We start from the raw sequence: 21,002 nt of genomic DNA, 5'->3' as shown, positions 1-21,002 counted from the left end.
GATCCTACTCTCAGGAACCATGGCCTTCTGTTGGGGACTTTGATCCAGGGTAAGAAAGAGGAAGGGAGAGTCAAGATTTAAAAGCACACCATTTGAGAAGGCTCAATTTCACTGCTCTCCCTGCCGAGTCTTTCTGTTTGTTTTTAGTTGAAGTAGTCCAAGGTGATCATGGCATTTGCATGATGTAATGAAGTGGCAAAGAGTGGCAACACCTGGTACGAAGTGTTGCTTGTTTGTGTTAGTGTGGACTGGTGTAGGCTGGGGTTAAATTCCAAGCATGACTTAGGTAAAGGAGAGGAACTAGATTGTTGTCTTACCCACCACACACTGTTCTTTCTTTGCTCCAACAAGGAAATAATGGAGAGGTGGTAGTGACATGCTATGTATTTAAAAAACATTAAAAAAAATTGAGACATAATTCACATGCCATAAAATTAACCCTTTAAAATGTATAATTCAGTGGGTTTTAGTACATTCACAAAGTTGTTCAGACATCACTAATTCCAGAACATTTTCATCACCCCAAAAAGAAACCATGTACCCACTGGCAGTCACTCCCCATTTTCCTCCAATCTGCCCCCACCCAGCCCTAGGCACCACTCTGTCTCTCTAGATTTTCCTGTTCTGGACATTTCATAGAAATAGAATCATATGATATGTGGTCCTTTGTGTCTGGCTTATTTCACATAGCATAATATTTTCCAGGTTTATCCATGTTGTAGTATGTACCATTACTTCATTCTTTTTTATTATCAAATAATATTTCATTGCATAGATAGACCACATTTTGTTTATCTGTGCATTAGTTGGTGGACATTTGAGTTGTTTCCACTTTATGGATAAAAGAATCATACTGCTGTGAACATATGTATACAAGTTTTGAGTGGACATAAGTTTTCACTTCTAATTGCTGGGTCATACGGTAATTCTGTGTCTTAATTTTTTGAAGAACTCAGACTGCTTTCCTGAGCAACTGCACCATTTTACATTCCCATCAACAGTGTATGAGGGTCCCAGTTTCTCTGTATCCTCACCAACACTTGTTATTATCTCTCTTTTTTATTATAATCATTCTAGTGGATCATGCTATGTATTTGATGAATGCTCATGCACTTGCCTAAATATATATTTTAAGCCAGTTGTTATCTCTGGGAATGTAACAGGCTTGTACAAGTTTTCTAAAAGTGCTTTTCTAAAGGATCAGAAGTCTGTTGAGGCTTTGCTAGGTGGGATAGGGCTCCCGAAAGCATAGTTAAAAAAAATCCATTGGCTGCTTTAGGTCAAAATTGAGAATGAGTTTCATAAATTCAAAAAAATGTTTCTAATTTTTCTGTTGCACAGGGCCTCAGATTAAAGCCTCATTATGCATTAAGGCCTTTTTCTATCAATGCAAGTACAGCACTCTGGCTCTGAAATGGAAATAATTGTAGAGGTGATAAACTCTTTAATTTTTTAATCCATTGTTGTTATTTTCATCGTTACTAAGTTGGCATGTGTAGTAATATGGAAACTGTTTGCAAACACGCATTCCCCCAAGAGGTTCTGGAGCTAAAAAAAGAAAAAGATCCAGCTTATTAGTGGGTGCTCCTGTTCTTGGCCCCCATTTCAGTTAAGGAGTAGAGTCTTGAGAGGATGATGTGCCACATGTGAAATAAACATCCTCTTCAAATTGAACATACTCTTCTAATTTGTTTCAGTGCAAAAGGAAGGCAGGCATTGTTGGCCAGATGTGCTGAACTTTCTCATGAGGTCATTCTTTAAATAAAAAAAAAACAAACTAAGTAGTTGCCAGATACGCCACTATTTTCAAAGAGAAAGTCATGACCTAATATTATTATTTTGTTTAACATTTGTGTCTGATATTAAGGTTCAGAAACACTTAGATATAGGAGTCCAGGTGAGAGCTTGTATATATGAATTAAAAATGGGACTGCTAAGGGTAGGGTGCTCATAAGGGTTGGTATTTTATTTAAAAATAAAATAAAAATTTTATTTTGGAAAATGTAAACATAAAAAATTAGATTGATATAATTCTCTCTCTCTCTCTTTTTTTCTTATTTCTCACCTGAGGATATTTTTCTACTTATTATCAGATAGAGTAGGAGGGAGAGAGACAGAGAGAGACAGAGAGAAACATCGATGTAATTAGAGCCACATTGACTGGTTGCCTCCTGCACGGCCCCACCAAGGCCAGGGACGAACCACAACCGAGGTATCTGCCCTTGACTGGAATCAAACATGAGACTCATCGGTCCGTGGCAGATGCTCTCTAACTGCTGAGCCAAACTGGCCAGGGCTAATTCTCTCTTTTTACCCATCACTCAGCTAAAACATTTTACAATTCTTGTTTCAAACAAATCCCTTCCTGTTTTTGTTTTTTTTTTTTCTTTTGTGCCTGAGTATTTTAATGCAAATTCAAGATACTGTGTCATTTCACCTTTAGGTAACAGAATGCATCCATAAGGGTTGTTTTTCATAAACACTATGTCATTATCATATTTTAAAAATAAACTATCATTTAACATCATCTAATGCACAGTCCACATTCAAATTTCCCTTATAAGTTGACTGATTTTGTTTTAAAATGTTTTCATTATGGGAAATTCAGACATACACAACATAAAAAGAATAATAAAATGAATCCCCTCATGCCCTGGCTGGTTTGGCTCCGCAGTGAGCATCGCCCATGGACCAAAGGGTCATGGGTTTGATTCCCAGTCAGTGGCACGTACCTGGGTTGCAGGTTCAATCCCCAGCCCCAGTTGGGGTCATGCAGGAAGCAACCAATTGATGTTTCTCTCTCCCCTACCCTCCTTCCCTTCTGATCTATAAAAATCAATGGAAAAATGTACTCTGGTGAAGATTAACAACAAAAAAGAATCCTCTCAGGTATCTATCACCCACTTTAACAATTATCAATTTTAACTGAGTATTTCATCTATAATCCCACATGCTTCTCCCATTATAGTTTTATTTTTCTTTCAAATATATATTTTTTTATTATGGTCACATTCATCTAACATAAAAGTCACCATTTCCACCATTTAAAAGTTTATAATTAAGTGTCATTTAGTAATTCACAATCTTGTACAACCATCACAACTACTTAATTTCAGAAGGGTTTTATCAGCCCAGAAGGAAACTCCATACCCCTTAAGCAGTCACTCCTTATTCTCCCCTCCTTCCAGTCCTGATAAATACTAATCTACTTTTAGTCTCTAGGATATGGATATTCTAGATATTTCATATAAATGGATACTCCTTATAATTTTGAAGTGAATCTGAAACAATATAATTTCACTCACAAATACTTCCCAATGTACCTTTATAAGGACTCTTTATTTACACTTAACCATAAAACTATTATCACACTTAAAAAATTAAATAATTACTATCACAGAATATTTAGCTAGCGTTCAAATTTCCATTTGTGTCATAAGTGCCATACATTTGTTTCAGTTTATTTGAATGAGGATCCAAATAAGATTCATAGATTGTGATTGAATTATATGCACCGTAAATCTCCATGTAGAGGTCACTCTCCCCATCCCCTTTTATTCCTTACAATTTATTTGTTGAAGGAGTCAAATTGTCTTGTAGAGAATCCCTCTGTCTGGCTTTGGCTTACTTCTCTGTGGTAGTGTCTTACATGTTCCTCTGTCTTCTGCATTTCCTGCCCATTGATAGTTCTTTCTAGAGTTATACTGTCTAATATGGTGGCCACTGGCCATTAGATGGTTGTTGAGCACTTGAGATGTGACTAGTGGCAAAGGCTCCCTCCTTGACCAAACTTGAGTCAACCTCTTCTGAGTCTTCACCTTTCTGATTAGGTTCTGGCCTTGGGCTTGCTTTGTCCTTGACCTGCTTAATTCAGTTTTAGCAAGAATTCTTCTGGGTTAATTTAGTGAAAATCTCCTACTCTTTATTTTTTTTAAATCCGCACCCAAGGACATTTTTCCAGTTTTTTGTTCAGATAGAGTGGGAGGGAGAGAGAGGAAGAGAAAGAGAGAGAACCATCGACGTGAAAGGGACACATGGAGTGGCTGCCACCCACATGACCAACCAGGACCGGGGACAAACTGCAGCCGAGGTAGTGCCCTTAGCGGGAACCGAACCTGGGTCTCTCTGGACCTCAGGCTGACACTCTAACCGCTGAGCCAAACCGGCTAGAGCAAAATCTCCTATTCTTAATATCTGATCAAATTCCTCATCCCCTACCCTCAATATCTTATCACCCTGGTCTACCTTCAGTTGAGTCCATCTTTGAAAAATCCTCCTACCTTTGATGTTTCATCTTAGTAATTTTCTATCCACTGATCCCTACTCTGCTCTTGGCTATAAATCTTCACTTGTCTTTGTTTTCGGAGTTAATCTCAATCTCTCTCCTCTACTACAAAATCACCATGTAGTAGTCCCTTTTGAATAAAGTCTGCCTTACCATCTATTTTTTTTAAAAATCCTTACCCGAGGATATTTTCCCATTTCTCTTCAGATAGAGTGTGAGGGAGAGAGTGAGAGAGAGAGAGAGAAAGAGAGAAACATTGATGCGAGGGAGACACATTGACTGGGTGCCTCGTGCACAACCCTGACCAGGGCCAGGGACTGAACCACAGCTGAGGTTTATGCCCTTGACTGGAATCAAACCCATGACTCTTTGGTCCGCAGGCTGAAGCTCTAACCGCTGAGCCAAATCGGCCAGGGCTGCCTTACCATCTGTAACAAATATCTGAATAATTATTTTCTTTAACACTAGTTGAAATTGAGATGTACTATAAGTATAAAATATGTACCAGATTTTGAATACTTAGTACGAAAAGGAATGTAGACTATCTGCAATAATTTCACGTTAATATGGTAATAATTTAGACATATTAGGTTAAATAAATGTTAGTAAAATTAATTTCACATACTTACTTTTAGTTGCTTTTAATGTGGCAACTAGAAGACATAAAATTACATGGTGGCTTGCATTGGACAGTACTGAGTTAGAGACTTGATGAAATTGAGGTTTGCTTTTTTGGCAATTGTACTTCATAGGTAGCATTGCGTATGACTAGCCAGAAGCACGTAATGTCTGACTCTTTTTGTATATTAGCAGCCATTGATGATTAGTGTTTGGATTTATTTATTCACTAGGGGTTGGAAAATGGTGATATTATAATTCTCTCATTCCTTTTGTAATTCTATTTCATCTACTATTTGGTTCACTGGGGTACAGTTTGATGGGGAAGGCAAGATCAATGTTTGATTCTTTCCCTTTATTCATTCTCAATATTATCAGTGAGGTCAAAAGCCATTGGTAGACTAAAAGTATTTAAGAGTACTTGTTTTTATGTGCTTGTCAGAACAATTTACAAAGCTTATATAGGAATGAAGATGCAGGCTTGTAAGCAAATTAAATACTATCTGTTCACAAACTGAGACAATAAATGAATTGTAGTCTTCAAGAATGTCAAGACCGTAAGACAAAGAAAGACTAAGGAACTGCTTCAGATGAAAGGAGAGTAAAGAGAATTGATAATTAAATACAACATGTGTTCCTGAACTGAATCCTGGATGAGGAATAAAAAGCTCTTTCCCCTTTTACTCTAATGGACATTAGTGGGACAATTGGTGATAACTGAATAAAGTTTGTAGATTAGATGTTACTTTCCTGATTTTGATAATTGTACAGTGATTATACAAGAGAATATCCTTATTCTTTGGAAATGTACACTGAAATATTCAGGAGTAAAGGTATAACAACTTACTCTCAAGTGAATCAGAAAAAATATATCTAGAAAGAGAGAGAGATAGGGAGGGGGAGGGGAGGAAGAGGGGGAGAGAGAGAGAGAGAGAGAGAGAGAGAGCGAGCATACGTGGAAACATTTGGGGAATCAGGGTGACATGTGACAGGAATTCTTTGTACTATTTTTGCAATATTCTGTGAATCCAAAATTACTTCAAAAAGTTAGTAAATTAAAATAATGCTATGCATTTTTAAAATCCTGTCTGTTCTCATTATAAGGTGATAAATAGATTGGCATCAGTTTGAACTCAAAACCATAGCACTTTGCAGATTTGAGAGTGACTTTGTGAAGAACAAGACAATAGTTAGTAACCAGTTCTGTGAAAGTTGTGTGGTGGTTTAAAATGTGTCCATAGGTTCTTTGATCTTCCTTTCAAGAACTGGAGCTTAAGTCTCCTCCTCTTGAGTGTGAGTTGGACTTAGTGACTTGCTTCTAACAAATAGACTATGGCAGAAATTGTATGTCTCTTCTGGGACTAGAGTCACTCTTTCTTGGATCACTAGCTCTGGGGGAAGTCAGCTGCTTTGTTTTGAAGCCACTCAGGCAGCCTTGTGGAGAGGCCTACATAAGGAGGACCTGAGGCTTCCTGTCAACAGCCCTGTGAGTGTGCCATCTTGGACATCTAGTGCCTAGCTGGACTCCTAGAGAAGAGAATTAAAGAAATGAGTGAAAATGTAAAGGACATAAAGTTGAGATAAAATCGTGTCATGAAAGTAGGTTTAAACTAGGAGGAGATTTAGTGGCAAAGGCCAACATAAGCCTCTCATGAGAGGAAATTTGAAAGGATACGTTGCCATTGTGTTTCTAGTATTTTCCAGGTAATTCTGATTCCTCCTTTAATTTAAACTAATCATTTATTGAGCATCACATGATTAAGACATGTTCCTTTTTCTCAAAATGCTATTTGGAAACATTCTTGATTTAAAAAAGTTTTTTCATGTGCATTGTCCTTACTTAATTTCTTTGTTTGTTTCTATGGTCCTATATTTGAAAAACAACTTTATTATTTAAAATTTATCTCCAACTCCAGGAGTTTGTGTCAGAGTGGGAAAATAACCACGGCTTGCCCAGTGCCGATACTTGCATCATGTCGAGGCGCAAGCAGGTGAAACCACAACATGTCAACTTGGAGACGGACCAGGGAGAGAAGCAGCTGCAGCAGCTAGCTCCAGACTTTGCAGATGTGGCCCCAGTGGTGCCCACTGCGAGGGAGCCGTGTGCTCCAATGAACCACCCGGAGACTGGCGATGACATGAATGGGGACCAAGTGAAGGCAAAGAGGCTTCGTCGGGAGGAGTCACACATCTGTGAGATATGCTGTGGAGAGTTCTTCAGCTTCTCTGAGTTCTCAGAACATAAAAAAAATTGCACTAAACATATACCTGTCTTTATCATGAATGACAGTGAGGGACTGGTGCCTTCAGAAGATGTGATCAGGGCTGTGGTGAGCCATCAGCCACACAGTGCAAGCAGTGAGGACAGTCACAAAAAGGATGGTGGCAACTCATTGGACATGAAGAAAAAGCCATGGGTGGACTCTCTTCTGTACTCAAAGATGAAGACTGCCCAGCCACCCACACCCCAAGACTTAAGCTATTTACCCAAAGGCGGAGTGACCAACACTAATGTCACTCTTCAAGCACTACGGGGCACCAAGGTGGCGATGGATCAGCAGAGAGCCCCCATGCTGCCTGCCCCCCTGCCCACCCCCATGCCCACCCCCATGCCCAGTGACAACAGCATTCCATGGGTTCTAGAGCAGATCCTGTGTCTGCAGCAGCAGCAGCTACAGCAGATCCAGCTCACTGAGCAGATCCGTGTCCAGGTGAACCTGTGGGCCACTCATGCTTTCCACTCCAGTGTGGCAGGAGCTGCCACCCTGACGTCCTTAGATAGCCACATGTCCCAGCAGGTCCAAGGTCCATCTCTGGACTCCTTGAAACAAGCAACGCTACCTCATGAAAACATCTCTTCCACTACTGGCTATGCATCCCCAGGGCTGGGATCCCTCGCCCTGAGACCAGGTGGATCCAGAGTGCCCCCTAACCACCTCCCAGGTGCTTTGATATCTCAGGCCTCAGGTTCTGTGGTCTTCCAGAGCCCTTTCTCTACTGTGGCATTAGATCCGTCCAAGAAAGGCTTGAAGGGAAAGCCACCCAATGTGTCCCCGGTGTATGTCAAACCCCAAAACCAGGCCACCCTCTACAGGTACAAGTGTAAGTACTGCAGCAAGGTTTTTGGGACTCGTAGCTGCTTGCAGATCCATCTCCGGTCCCATACTGAAGAAAAACTCTTCATGTGCTCGGTCTGTGGCCACTGGTTCACCACCGAGGACAGCCTCAAAGTGCACTTTCATCAACATTTCCAGGTGAAGGCAAACCCCCAGCTGCTTCACAAGTTCCATGATAAAATAGCAACAGGCATTGGTGTCCCCTATGCACTTTCTGTACCTGACCCCATAGATGAATCGAGTCTCTCTTTAGACAGCAAACCTGTCCTGGTCACGGGGATCCCCAATGTAGGGCTACCTCAGAATCTTTCTTTGGGGGCTAATCCCAAGGACCTAATGGTTGGCCCATTAGCCAATGAACTGCAGCCCCAGCCTTCTCCAGAAAGTAAAGATCGATCTCTACTCTCTGGGATGGGGCTAAACCATAATTCCCCAAAGGTTGGTGGCTTCCAAAGGAGAGAGAAGCCTGAGCCAGGGTCAGAGACCCTGAAGTTGCAGCAGCTGGTGGAGAACATTGACAAGGCCACCACCAAGCCCAACGAATGTCTCATTTGCCACCGTATCTTAAGCTGTCAAAGATCCCTCAAAATGCATTACCGTACCCACACCATGGAGAGGCCATTCCGGTGTAATATCTGTGACCGAGCCTTCTCCACCAAAGACAATCTGAAGACACACTTCGGGGTTCACAGAACCAACACGTCCATAAAGACGCAGCATTCGTGTCCCATCTGCCAGAAGAAGTTTACCAACGCGGTCATGTTGCAGCAACATATTCGGATGCACATGGGTGGTCAGATTCCCAATACACCCCTGCTGGAGAGTCCCTGTGACTTTACAGGTCCCCAGCTGATGATGGTTGGTGAGAATGGCAGCACAAGTACCACTTGTCACAATGACGTTGTCAAAAACATTGATACAGACAAAATTGGCTCCCAGGATGCCCCCAGCAGCTCCCCTAAGGTCCCTATGCCTCTTCCCAGCATCCACTCGGCATCATCCATGCTAGGGTTCTCCGTGATGACCCCGTTAGATGCCCCAGGGAAAGTGGGTCCTGATGCTGTGGTCCTGCAGCAGCAGAACAGCAGAGGAAATGGTTTGGTGGAGAGGGGTTGCTTGACCAACAACTCGTCGTCTTCAGTGATGAAAGACCAGGAGTATCAGAGCCAAAGTCCTGATATCCGGGAGATGACGTCCTTTCAGGCCCTCTCCCTAGCAAATAGCCAAGCAGAAAGCATCAAGTCCAAGTCTCCCAATGCTGGTGGCAAAGCAGAGAACTCAGAGAATAGCCACACTGAGGTGGAAGGTTGTAGCAATCTCCCATCAACATTTGTCCACGCCCAGTCAACCTATGTCAAAGTTGAAGTTCCTAGTGCATTTGGACTCACAACCATATCCCCAGGTATGGCACCTTTGTTAGCAGCCCCGCCATGCCAACAAGGCAAGCAACACGGCTGCACACAGTTTGGGAAGAATTCATTGGCCAGTGCTCTTCAGATTCATGAGAAGACTCACACTGGAGAGAAGCCTTTCATATGTAACATATGTGAACAAGCTTTTACCACCAAAGGCAGCTTGCAGGTCCATTATATGACACATGGGGCCAACAACAGCTCTGCACACTGTGAAAGAAAGCTGGCCATTGAGAACACCACGACTCTGTTAGGAACAGATGGAAAAAAGCTCCCTGAAATGGACCCCCAGGAAATCATGAGCCCTTCAGTGAATGTTGACCCTGTTGTGTGGGACCAGTATACCCTCATGCCCACTGGTGGTCTGGCCAAGACAACCAACAAGATCTCAGTGATCCAGCGTGTAGGTATTCCTACTCTCCCGGTTTCCCTGGAGGCCAGCTCCATTGTGAATAACACCATTGTCTCCAAGATAGATGGCTCTCAGCCAGCTACTAGTGCTGATGTGGAAAAGCCAGGTGCTGCTGACAGCATTCTCAAACACCAGTTGCCTCATTTACTGGAAGAAGACAAGGTTTCGGTCAGCTAAGCTAAAGGAGAACCCATTCAGGAGAAATGCAGAGTGACTGCTCTAGAACTGGACCTTTTTTTGTTGTTTTTAAAGAACCCATCTCCTCCTGTTTGTCTTTTTACTGATGTGCAAATGATGTTTACAGTTGTGACCACAACCTCAGGCAAGTCCTACAGTCACGATGTTGCTATGCTGCTTTGCAAAAACAACAGAAAAAAGTCATACTAAAATAAATACAGACTGGTATATATATTTTTTAAATTTTGGAAAGAAGTAGGTCTTGCAAAGTAGCTTTGTTACTTGCAACAAATGGTGTACATAAAACCGTTGCACAAGCTAGAACAACTATTTCCAAAGACCATCACTTGTTTCAAGTTGGAACTTACTGAACCACAATGGAAAAGATAACTGTTTAGCCTAATTGGGGGGGGGGGGTGCTGTATACTTCTGTGGTGACTATGCGGGTAAATGGACAAGGTTTGTTGTCTTTAAGAATTTGCTTTGTATGTCCCCCAACCCTGCACCCATCTTTTTTTTCTTTATCTTTAGAGAGAGAGGGGAAGGGAGAGAAAGAAAGGGAAACATCGATTTGTTCCACTTATTTTTGCATTCACTGGTTGATTCTTTTTTTATTTTATCCCCGCCCGAGGACTTTTTTTTTTTTTTTTTTTTTGCATTTATTTTCAGAGAGAGCAGGAAGGAGAGAGGGAGGAAGAGAGAGAGAAGCATCGAAGTGAGAGAGATACATTGAGTGGTTGCCACACAACTCCAACCAGGGCCGGGGACAAATTGCAACCAAGGTACGTGCCTTTAGCGGAAACTGAACCCGGGTCTGTCTCTCTGATCCATGGGCCGACGCTCTAACTGCTGAGCCAAACCGGCCAGGGCCACTGGTTGATTCTTGTATGTGTCCTGACTGGGGATCAAACCCACGACCTTGGTATATCAGGATAATACTCTAACCAACTGAGCTACCTGGCCAGGGCCTTTGTTTTCTTTGAATGTACTTTTTACAAAACTAAGGTAGAATTACAAAATTCCTTTAACCTTGGAATCTTAAGTAGGATGCCTTCAAATGGACTGATTTTAGTCCCGAAGGGGTCAATGTGTGCGTTGCTCAGTGAAGTACAGTTCAGTTGGAGCCCTAAGAGTGCCAGTGTATTCCCTGTGCTTTCTAGACGGCACCTTTTTCCTGAACACCAGAACAGGTGGGCATCTGAGCAGGCGACTTCAGGTGACTTAATTTAGTTCACCAGTGCTTATGCTATAGAAGGGTTTTCATTCTTGAAGAAACTCACAGAAGGGTTTGTTTCTTATAGATTCACATATTTTTTTTTAAATCCTCACCTGAGGATATGTTTTAATAAATTTGAGAGAGAGAGAGAGACAGAGAGAGAGAGGGAGAGAGAGAGAGAGAGAGAGAGAGAGAGAGAGAGAGAGAGAGAGACATCAATGTGAGAGGGAAACAGCTATCTGTTGCCTCCCGTATGTGCTCTGACTGGGAATTGAACTCGCCACCTTTTGGTGTATGGGAGGATACTCCAACCAACTGAGCAACCCAGCCAGGGCTTCACGTACTAATTTTAATAAAAATTTCCTTGATGTCACTTATGCCAAGTAATTATGAAGATTCCTTCCCCCACTCCCGAGTATTGCATGAAGGCTACGAAGTTGGAATAGGGGAGTCCTGGGTGTGAAAGCTTTAATTTATCTACCTCATTTATTTTTTATTTTTGTAGCCTTAGTCTCTTATTTTCTATTTTACAACTGCTGAAGGGTTCCTAGTTCCTGTCTTAAACCGAAGAGTTGATCTGTTGGTGGGAGCAGCTGGATGTTCAAGATGTTTCTGTGATTTTTTAATCCTGTTTTTGTGTATGTGATATTAAACAAATGACAAAATGTTGTTTAATGGTTTAACGAGGAGCAAGAAGGAAAGACCCTCATTTCTGGGTGGAAGTGTCTTTCTCCCTCAATATGGAAATATAGATCAAGACTGTTCTTAAAAGTTTGTCTCTGAATTATTGCACCTGACTTTAGGATCCAAAAAAAATTTTTCCCCAGTTGTGCCTTTCCTTCTGGAATTGTAAGTGAACACAATAATAGTACCTGTTTACACTGTGAAGTGGATATTGTTACATAGAACACACCAGAAGCTTTCTAACTGTTAAGCTAATAAGAGAAAGCCCTGTAGTTTTACCTGCTGATGCTGACAGTTGGAGAATAAATTTTGGATACCCCTCAATAAATAACTAAGTAAATAAATAAAATTTATCTCCAGAGGAAACTTATGCACCTGGAAGGGGGAAGTGGTATGTGCCTGAGCATTAAGGTTCACAGAACATACTGCTGTGGAAGTAAACCAGTTAACTGGAATCGTGACTTATGTACCTGCACTCTCTTTGGGTTGCCATACCTCAAAAGATGTGATATATATGTATTTCTGGCCTTGCAAGGCTGAGACTCAGATCCTAGATGACTCAGTAGCCACATCAACTTGGTCAAAGATGAAGAGGGCAGGAAACAAAAATGAAGAATGAGACTACAATCCATATTCACCATAAAAGGATTCTGTTTGCTGCACTGGGAAAACGGTCTTTGTTTATTGAGTATAAGACTATATATTCTGCTGAGATCACTTAAATATTTACAGATCAATTTGTGCTGCTCCTGCTTTTTCTTTTTTTTAAATGTTTTTATTGATTTTTAGAGAGAGGAAGGGAGAGGGAGATAGAAAAACATCCATGTGAGAGAAACATTGATTGGCTGCCTCCTGCACGCCCCCTACTGGAGATTGAGCTTGAAACCCAGGCATGTGCTCTGACTGAAAATTGAACCGGGACCTCTCAGTCCATGGGACGATGCTCAGTCCACTGAGCCACATTGGCCAGGTTGCTCTTGCTTTTTCTATGAGATGTGAACCATATTACTCTCTGATGTAAAATCCTGGCTCAGGTTGGGTTCTCTGGGAGCAGACACTGAAATGGGGATTTGTGTGTAAGTGCTGTGTTGAGGGAGAGTTCTCAGTGAGGGAAGCAGGACCAGGCAGGGAAAAGAGCTGAGTAAGGATGTGGTCTCAGCTGGAGACTTGCCTCAGCCTCATCCCATGGGGCTCTCTGGAACATGATTTGTACCATAGAGTTGGTTTTACCTGGAGGCAGGGGGCTGGCTGTCATTGTACTTTCTGTTAACCAGCCATTGGCTTTGGGTGTGGAGGTATAAACTCCTTGAAGTAGCACTAGGTTGGCTCCAGGGGAAGTCTTTAAAGAAAGGACCAGCTGTGAGCCATTAGCAGACAACACTCCCTGACTGGTGCATTGCCTGGTGACAGGAATCTTGGCAGTGAACCAACTGTGTCTATAATAGGTCTGAAATTTTTACATGGTAATTATGTCAAAATTTGGCTAGATGTTCCCCAAACTCATTTCTTCTTCCTGGATATACAGCTTGACTACATTTCCCAGACTCCCTTGCAGTTTGGTATGACCATATGACTCAGCTCTAGCCAATAGAAAGTGGGGAGAAGTGATATGTGCCATCTCTGGCCCTGCCCCATAAAACCCCCTATGAAAGCAGTCTTCATGCACTCTCTTTCCAGTTCTGCTGAGCTCCCTCTTTATTTTTATAACTGTCAAGTGCAGAGCATCTAGTGGAAGACTTTGAGGTCCCAGGGGATGGAGGAGCTCCTAGATGGTGTCTTTGAATGAACACCCCCCTTTCCACAACCCTTGTTGGATTGTGACATGAGCAAGAAATAAATCATTATTATATGTTTGTTTCAGTAGTTAGCCTACCCTGACTCATTTAGTGATCCCCACATTTTTTTCAGAAACATGGATAGCTTCTGAAAATTTGATTTTCAGAATTTTATCAATTTAATAAATAACAATGCTTGCTCAAATTTGTGATGGCTGAAGTGCTAAATAAGAATTTTTTCTTATTCCTTGAAACATAGGAAAAAATCTCTGAAGTATGTTTGAGTATTAGGGATGATTTTAAAAAGCACCATGAGACTATATGGCTAGGACAATTATTATCCAAAATCCTGTTCAGGGAAACAAAGCAGGAAGTTGGCTTTCCAAGGTTAGACAGCTTGCTATTGTTAATGAGTAGTGAGAACTGTTGGCTCCAGTTTGTCTGACATAACTATTGGACTTTCCCAGTGCTCAGAAAGCTTTTAATGTTTCTGCTCAGCCATTCCCAGAGCTACCAAAGGCTTCATTCCATGGAGAGAGGTGAACTGTCTGATAACTTACATAAGAGGCCAGCAGGGCTGCTGGGAACAAACTGTTTGTTGCTTAAGAACAGCCACGTTCTCAATTCTCAATTTGTCAGGCTTTTGTTTCAGAGGATGGAGTTGGTATAAGAAAGAAGAGGGCACATTCTCTTTCTCTCTCTCTCTCTCTCTCTCTCTCTCTCTCTCTCTCTCTCTCTCTCTCTCTCACACACACACACACACACACATACACACATATACACAGAGGATATAATTTCACCAATGTTCAAAATTGTATTTTTGTTAGATAGTAACTTGTAAGATTCCATTGTTATTAGTGGTTTGTAGGGCATATGGGGGTACAAATATTGCAACTCCTTTTTTTCTCTGAGTGTGTGTAGAACAAATTGGGTAAGGTCCATGTGGCCAACATCAGTTTCATTGTTGCTGGAGTTGGACTGGACATTCAGATTGGGTTTGTGGCCACAAAGGCTTCTTACTCTCTCTATCCCATTTCCTCCCCACCTCAGCGAGTGTCTACAGAACAGGCTCTTTTTTAGGAAGCTGAAAGGAAATTGATGTCTTCTACCCATCAAGTCCTGCAAGTGGGAACAGAGAGTGGCCCCAAACTAGGTGTGCTTCCCATGTGGAAGTAGGGATAAAGTGGAGTCCCTTTTGAGGACCGCAGAATTCAGAGGTGGTGGTGGGGGGTGAAGAGAGTGAGAGGGAGACAGGGGCATAGAGAGACACGGTTGGAACTTGGAATGATCAGTTTCTTCTCCCTTCCATCACTTATTCCTTAGATAAGTGTAAATGAGAAGAACTTGGAGAAGCACCAGTGTTATCTCATTTATATTCCCTCTTGGGGAGTAGAGAGGAAACTTTCTCATGAAAAAATGTGACCAGGGGAATAGGATTCCCTCTCACACTGTAAAAGAACCTTTCTTTACTTCTAGAAAAAAGAAAGTTAAAATCAACCAAACATTATTTAATGTTTACAGTAGTTCCCCCTTATTTATGGGGATACATTCCAGGACCACCAGTGGATACATGAAACTTCGGGTAGTACCAAACCCTATATATACTATATTTTTTCCTATACATACATACCTGTGATAAAGCTTAATTTATAAATTAGGCACAGTAAGAGGTAAACAATGACTCTTAATAAGATACAATTGTAACAATTTAATAAAAGTTATGTGAATGTGGTCTTTCTCAAAATACTGTACTGTACTCACCTTATGATGATATGAGAAGATACAGTGCCTACCTGAAGGGATGAAGTAACGTGAATGATGTGGACATTGTGACATAGTGTTAGGCTACTAAAAGGATGGCTTGAAAACAAGCACTGTGATACTGCAGTCATCTGATAACTCAGAGAGCTACTGAGTGACTAATGGGGGGAGCGTGTGTGTGCAGAGAGGAGTAGCGTATCCAGCATGGAGAAGCTGGACAAAGGCAAGATTCCAGGCAGTGTGGCATGAGATTTCATCACATTACTAAGAACGGCACACAATTTAAAACTTATAGTCTATTTCTTGAATTTTCCATTTAATATTTTTGGACCATGGTTGACTGAGGGTAACTGAAACCATGGAAAGGGAAACTGGGTAAGGGTGAGGGGGCTACTATATGGTGATCGGTCCCTCCATAAATACTTCTTAAAGTTCACTCATCTGTGAGATATAATCTAAAGTATCTCAATATCACTCAGGAAAATTCTGAAGCTCAGAGAAGCCAAATAGAATTCTCTGTACCACTCCTTCTCAGGTGACCCAAAGATTGGCTGTAGGTATAAGAAACTATTTGGTCTTCATAGTTTCAAACAGGAGTCAGCAGATTTTTTTCTAAAGGGTCATAGAGTAGATATTTTAGGCAACGACCTAACCCTGCCATCATAGTGTGAAAACAGCCACAGACCACACATAAATGAATGAGCATGACTGTGTTCCAATAAAACTTGGTTGTGAGCACCGAAATGTAAGTTTCATATAATTTTCATGTGTCCTGAAATATTATTCAGTGCACAGGAAGCACTAATTTTTTTCAACCATTAAAAAATGTAAAACCTATTCTTAGCTTGTGAGCCATACAAAATCAGGCAATGGGTCCTAGTTTTCCAACCCCTGCTGTAGAAAACACTTCCCTATAGGTAACCAGTACCTTATTCTGAGTTTGTGATCATCTTCATGTGGGGCACTGATGTTGGACTTAAAAGGAAAAAAGCATAACTTAAAGACTGCCTCTTGGTTATTCCAAATCATTCTGGCTTTTCTGGCCTGATGGAGCCAAAACAAATGTGTAAGTTTAGAACTGCAAGAGTATACAGAAATTCTCTTCTAAAATGTTCTTGCTTACTGTCAGCCTTAAGAGACATGCGTGTTTATAGTTTCTGTATTTTTGTCTGTGTTTATTTTGAACGCTGATAACTATTTCTTGTATTCAAAAAGCTGTTGTACAAGTAAAGAACAATACTTGGCATTCCTTAGATAATAAAACATTTTTAAAATGCCATTTTCTTTCCTGTGTCCTGGGTTTAAATGTTACTGCTGTTGGGTCACTCTGGGTGTGCCTCTTGTCCGTCCGTCCGTCCATCCATCCATCCATCCATCCATCCATCCTTCCATCATTGAGCAGCTTCCCTTCTGGCATCCTAGAACCCACCAGTGGCTGCTCCTCCTTCCTGCCCCAGCCTGTTGTTCCTCACCCATCACTTCCTTACCACCAGGTCTCTGGGGCTCCTCCCTCTCCCGTGATCCTACCTCTCTGTCTTGCTTTTTGCCTCCCCAGTCCCACCCATTCATCAACATCCATCTTGAACCCCGTTTCATCAAACCTTCCTGGTTGAGCTCTGGCTCGTGATTTTTTTCTCTTCTCTAAACTCCCACAGCACTTAGCCCGGGGTACACAATTTACACTTAATTATATATTGTCTTTTAGTGTTTGTTTTTATTTGTTGTGTTAGTTTTGTCTTTTCCAGTGAGGCTGCGGACTCCTTAAAAGCAACACATCTTGTTTTTGTTTTTTTTTTAATTCTTCACAGTGCTCCTGAAGGGACATAGTCAATACTCCCTGTTCCATCAGTAAGTGTTGATTGATGGATTGATAGGCACAGATGTGAGACTTTCTACAATCTCTGCAGTATCTGGTGCTTAAGAAATATCTGTCAAATTTATTAAATAGATTTGAGTAAAGCAGATCAGCTCCAAATCTCAAATTTAGTTGGACACATCTCCGTATCCATTTTCCCATCTGTAAAATTGAGAAAAATGTTTTCCCAGCCTGTCTCAGAGAGTTACTGTGAGGCTTAAAGGAGGTAACCTAGCTTTGAACTACATGAATTTTAGGGATTACCATATCTTACATTTCTTTTTGCAGTAGTTGCAGGGGAAAATAGGGTTTGGCATTTATCACAAAGAGTGGCTCCCCCCCTTTTTTTAATCCTCACCCAAGGACATTTCTCCATTTTTTGATCAGATAGAGTGGGAGGGACATATCAAGTGGCTGCCACCCACATGACCAACCAGGGCCGGTTGGCAGGGGACAAACTGCAACCGAGGTAAGTGCCCTTAGCGCCCTTAGCGCCCTTAGCGGAAACCGAACCCGGGTCTCTCTGGACCACAGGCTGATGCTCTAACCGCTGAGCCAAACCGGCCATGGCAGAATGGCTCTCTTTTTAACCTGTTAGAATGGTGGGCCATTCTCAGGAAGCCTGAGTACAATTGAGAAGGTAGCAAGAGAATAAACATGATCTCTTGGCTTCCAATTTTCCTAAGAAGGTATTACAGTTGTGGAAAGTGCAATGGTGATGAGATTTTAAAATGGAAATTTCTCAGCTAAATTAGTCTTTGCTACTCCCGGGTTACCTATCCTTCCTGTACTCTTGTCCCAAGCCTACTGCTGTCTTAATTCTCTCCTGGGAGGTCTGAAGCAAAATGTCATGTAAGGAAAACTTAGTGAAGAGATAAGAACTTCCTGCTATTGGAGTGGATCCTCTCCTCTATTTCATTTCTTAAGATTCCAAAAGGGCCCTGGCTGGTTTGACTCAGTGTTTAGAGCGGACCAATGAATCTCAAGTTCAACTGTGGTCATTGCGGTTGTTTGTGGTTCCTCCCGGCCCTGGTTGGGGTCCTGCGGGAGGCAACCAGTCGATGTGTCCCTCTCATGTCTCTCTCTCTCTCTCTCTCTCTCTCTCTCTCTCTCTCTCTCTCTCCCTCTGTCCCACTCCATCTGAGGATAAATGGAAAAATATCCTCAGGTGAGGATTAAAAAAATTAAAACATTAAAAAAAAATTCCAAAAGGTAAATGTTACTTTGGCCATCATTTATGAATTGACATATTTTTTCTTTTTTCTTCTTACGTATCCCCGCCTCCTTAACCTGATGATTTTTTGTTTCCTGTCCTTGGTCCTTATTTCAGTTGACCAGAATGTTAAAGTATATAGCATCAGTGCTATTTCTTGAGATGTTGTTTTCTGTTTCTGTTGTTGTTGTAAATCCTCACCCAATGATATTTTTTCCTTTGACTTTTTAAAGGCGGGGGGGGGGGGAGAAATATTGATATGAGAGAGACACATTGATTGGTTGCCTCCCCCACATGCTCTGACCAGGGCAGGATCAAACCTACAACCCAGGTACATGACCTTGACCAGGAATGAAACTCGCCACCCTTTGGAACTCTGGTGGACACTTTAACTACAGAATCACGTCGGGCAGGGCTGTTTTCTGATTTTAATGAAAATAGAACTATTTGGGGTGGAAGTTTTATATGTCTCTATTAAATTCTAAAACATATATATATATATATATATATATATATATATATTTATTAGTGCATAACCTTGGACTGATTTTTTTCTTTGGGTGTGTCTCAGTGAGGCTTAATGCAGGTACAGGTGCAATTCTTCCCAGGGCCTTTTAAAAACTCATATTACTCTAGTGTTTAATACTAACCGATGTTATTCCTTTTTAAGGCTCAACTCCAGGTTTGAGCCATTTCTCAGAAAGTGGCCTAACCTCGTCCCCACCCTGAACGCTATGAGGAGTCACTGGAACCCCATTGGTATAGATCTCTATCTTTCAGCTTTTCAAGACCTAAGCAGTACTGCGGTGGGAAAAGGGAAGCCTAATTTCCCATGCGCCGTCCCTTTTCTGGGAAGGGCAAGGCGTGCGGTGGGCAGAACACCTGCTCCAGCATTCTAGGGAGAAAACGCCACAGCTTTCCCCACCCCCTGAAAAGCGCCATTCTCCGGGTAGGTCCCTTTCCCAGCCAGGGCAGGGACCCAAAGATCCTCCTCCTCCTGCAGGACGGGCGCCCAACGCGCTGGCCCCAGCCCTCTCGACGGGGCGGCGGGGCGGAGCAGGTGACCCCGCGCGGGGCGGGAGGTGCGCGGAGTTAGTTACCAGGTGAGGCGAGGGCGGGGCGGGGGCGGGGCCGGGGTGCGATCCCAGGCTTCGATTGGGTCGCGTCGCGCCTGTCTCCATGTGCCGCGCCGCTGAGGCACAACATTCAAGTCCGGGGGCGGGGCCGGTGGGCGCCGGGAGGAAGCGGCGGCTCGGCAGCTGCGGGGCGTGGGGGCGGTGGCGGCGGCGGCCAAGGCCGAGACTGAAGCGGTGAAGGCTGTGGTGAAGGCGCGGCGCCCCAACCCGGGACAGTGTTCTGCCGAGCCCCTTTCCAGGCCCCATGGAGGCGGTGGCAGGCGCGGGCTGCGGCTCCGGGTCGCCGCTGCTGCTGAGCGAGAGCGAGCAGCAGTGCTACTCCGAGCTCTTCGCGCGCTGCGCTGGCGCTGCAAGCGGGGGGCCGGGGTCCGGGCCCCCTGAGGCCGCCAGGGCCGCCCCCAGCGCAGCTACTGTAGCCGCGGGCCCAGTGACCGATTTGTTTCGGGCGTCGCAGCTGCCCCCCGAGACGCTGCACCAGGTAGGTCTTCGCGCCCCTGCGAGTCTGTGGGGATCATTTCTGTGGGGACACGGGGCGGGGTGGGGCGTCAGGGCTCCCCACAGGGACCCTGAGGCCTCGGCCAGGTCGCGGAGAAGGGGCTTCGCAACAGGGGATGGAGGCAACGCCCTTGTCCCCCGGGGGACACCAGCCTCCTCTGCAGCTTGGCGGTGCTGGGTGCGCTCTCCTTCTTCCTCCCCTGAGACGGACTGGTACTCCCTCCCCTCCTCCGGCCATTTCTGGGCTCTGCAGCCGCCCAGACCCAAAGTTTGCCTTGTTCTGGAAGTGGTGTTTGTTTTGGCTGGTGTCTGGTTTTACCTCTGCTCGCTGCTCCTGACCTTCCCTCTCCTGGGTGGGTGGGAAGGGGTGGGTGCTTGGGGTGCCTTGCTGGGATTTGAACTTGAAGGATGTGTGGTGTGTGTATCTATAGGGCCGGGGGCCCAGGACTAAATGTTGTCCGCTCTGTATACATATCTACTATATATATTGCCTACTAACATATGTTTGAATATTAGTATTAAACTGGAAAGCCGTATTGACAAGTTGCAGAGTGGGGGCACAGGGTTGCAAGAGAATGTCTGGCAGGGTAGAGTCAAGCTACTTATTTAGGTCTAGAGATGGACCCCAGAGGTCCACTGTGGAGGACAGCTGTATTGCCTATATTATAATTTCTTGGACTTGAAAGTAGAATTGGAAATGAACGTGTCATAGCTACCTCCTTTTGGCTGCTCCAAACCTGAAAAAGGAGGAGGGGATGATCCACAGCAGATGCTGTTTTTGTTTTGTGCTTTCCTTGGAGCTTGGAGAAAGACTACTTAATAAGCACTTTGTCTTTTGATGTTACCG

The 21,002-nt window shown here is 43.2% G+C and overlaps 1 protein-coding gene across 2 annotated transcripts; it reads left to right on the top strand.

Moving 5' to 3' along the window:
* Positions 1 to 6,876: 6,876 nt before the first annotated feature.
* Positions 6,877 to 10,020, top strand: LOC118636604 (sal-like protein 4). Of its 2 annotated transcripts, XM_036271734.1 has the most exons (2): positions 6,877 to 8,005; positions 9,326 to 10,020. In XM_036271734.1, the coding sequence occupies exons 1-2, from the start codon at positions 6,877 to 6,879 to the stop codon at positions 10,018 to 10,020; spliced, it is 1,824 nt and encodes a 607-aa protein (XP_036127627.1). The 2 variants fall into 2 exon arrangements, with proteins under 2 accessions (XP_036127627.1, XP_036127626.1); XM_036271733.1 differs by having other exon boundaries at positions 6,877 to 10,020.
* Positions 10,021 to 21,002: the final 10,982 nt, after the last annotated feature.

Source organism: Molossus molossus, unplaced genomic scaffold (genome assembly GCF_014108415.1).
Source record: "Molossus molossus isolate mMolMol1 unplaced genomic scaffold, mMolMol1.p scaffold_m16_p_2, whole genome shotgun sequence".
In the NCBI taxonomy this organism is placed as follows: Eukaryota; Metazoa; Chordata; class Mammalia; order Chiroptera; family Molossidae; genus Molossus; species Molossus molossus.
The sequence above is the reverse complement of the archived record's forward strand: the minus strand, read 5'-3'. Positions and strand labels throughout refer to the sequence as shown.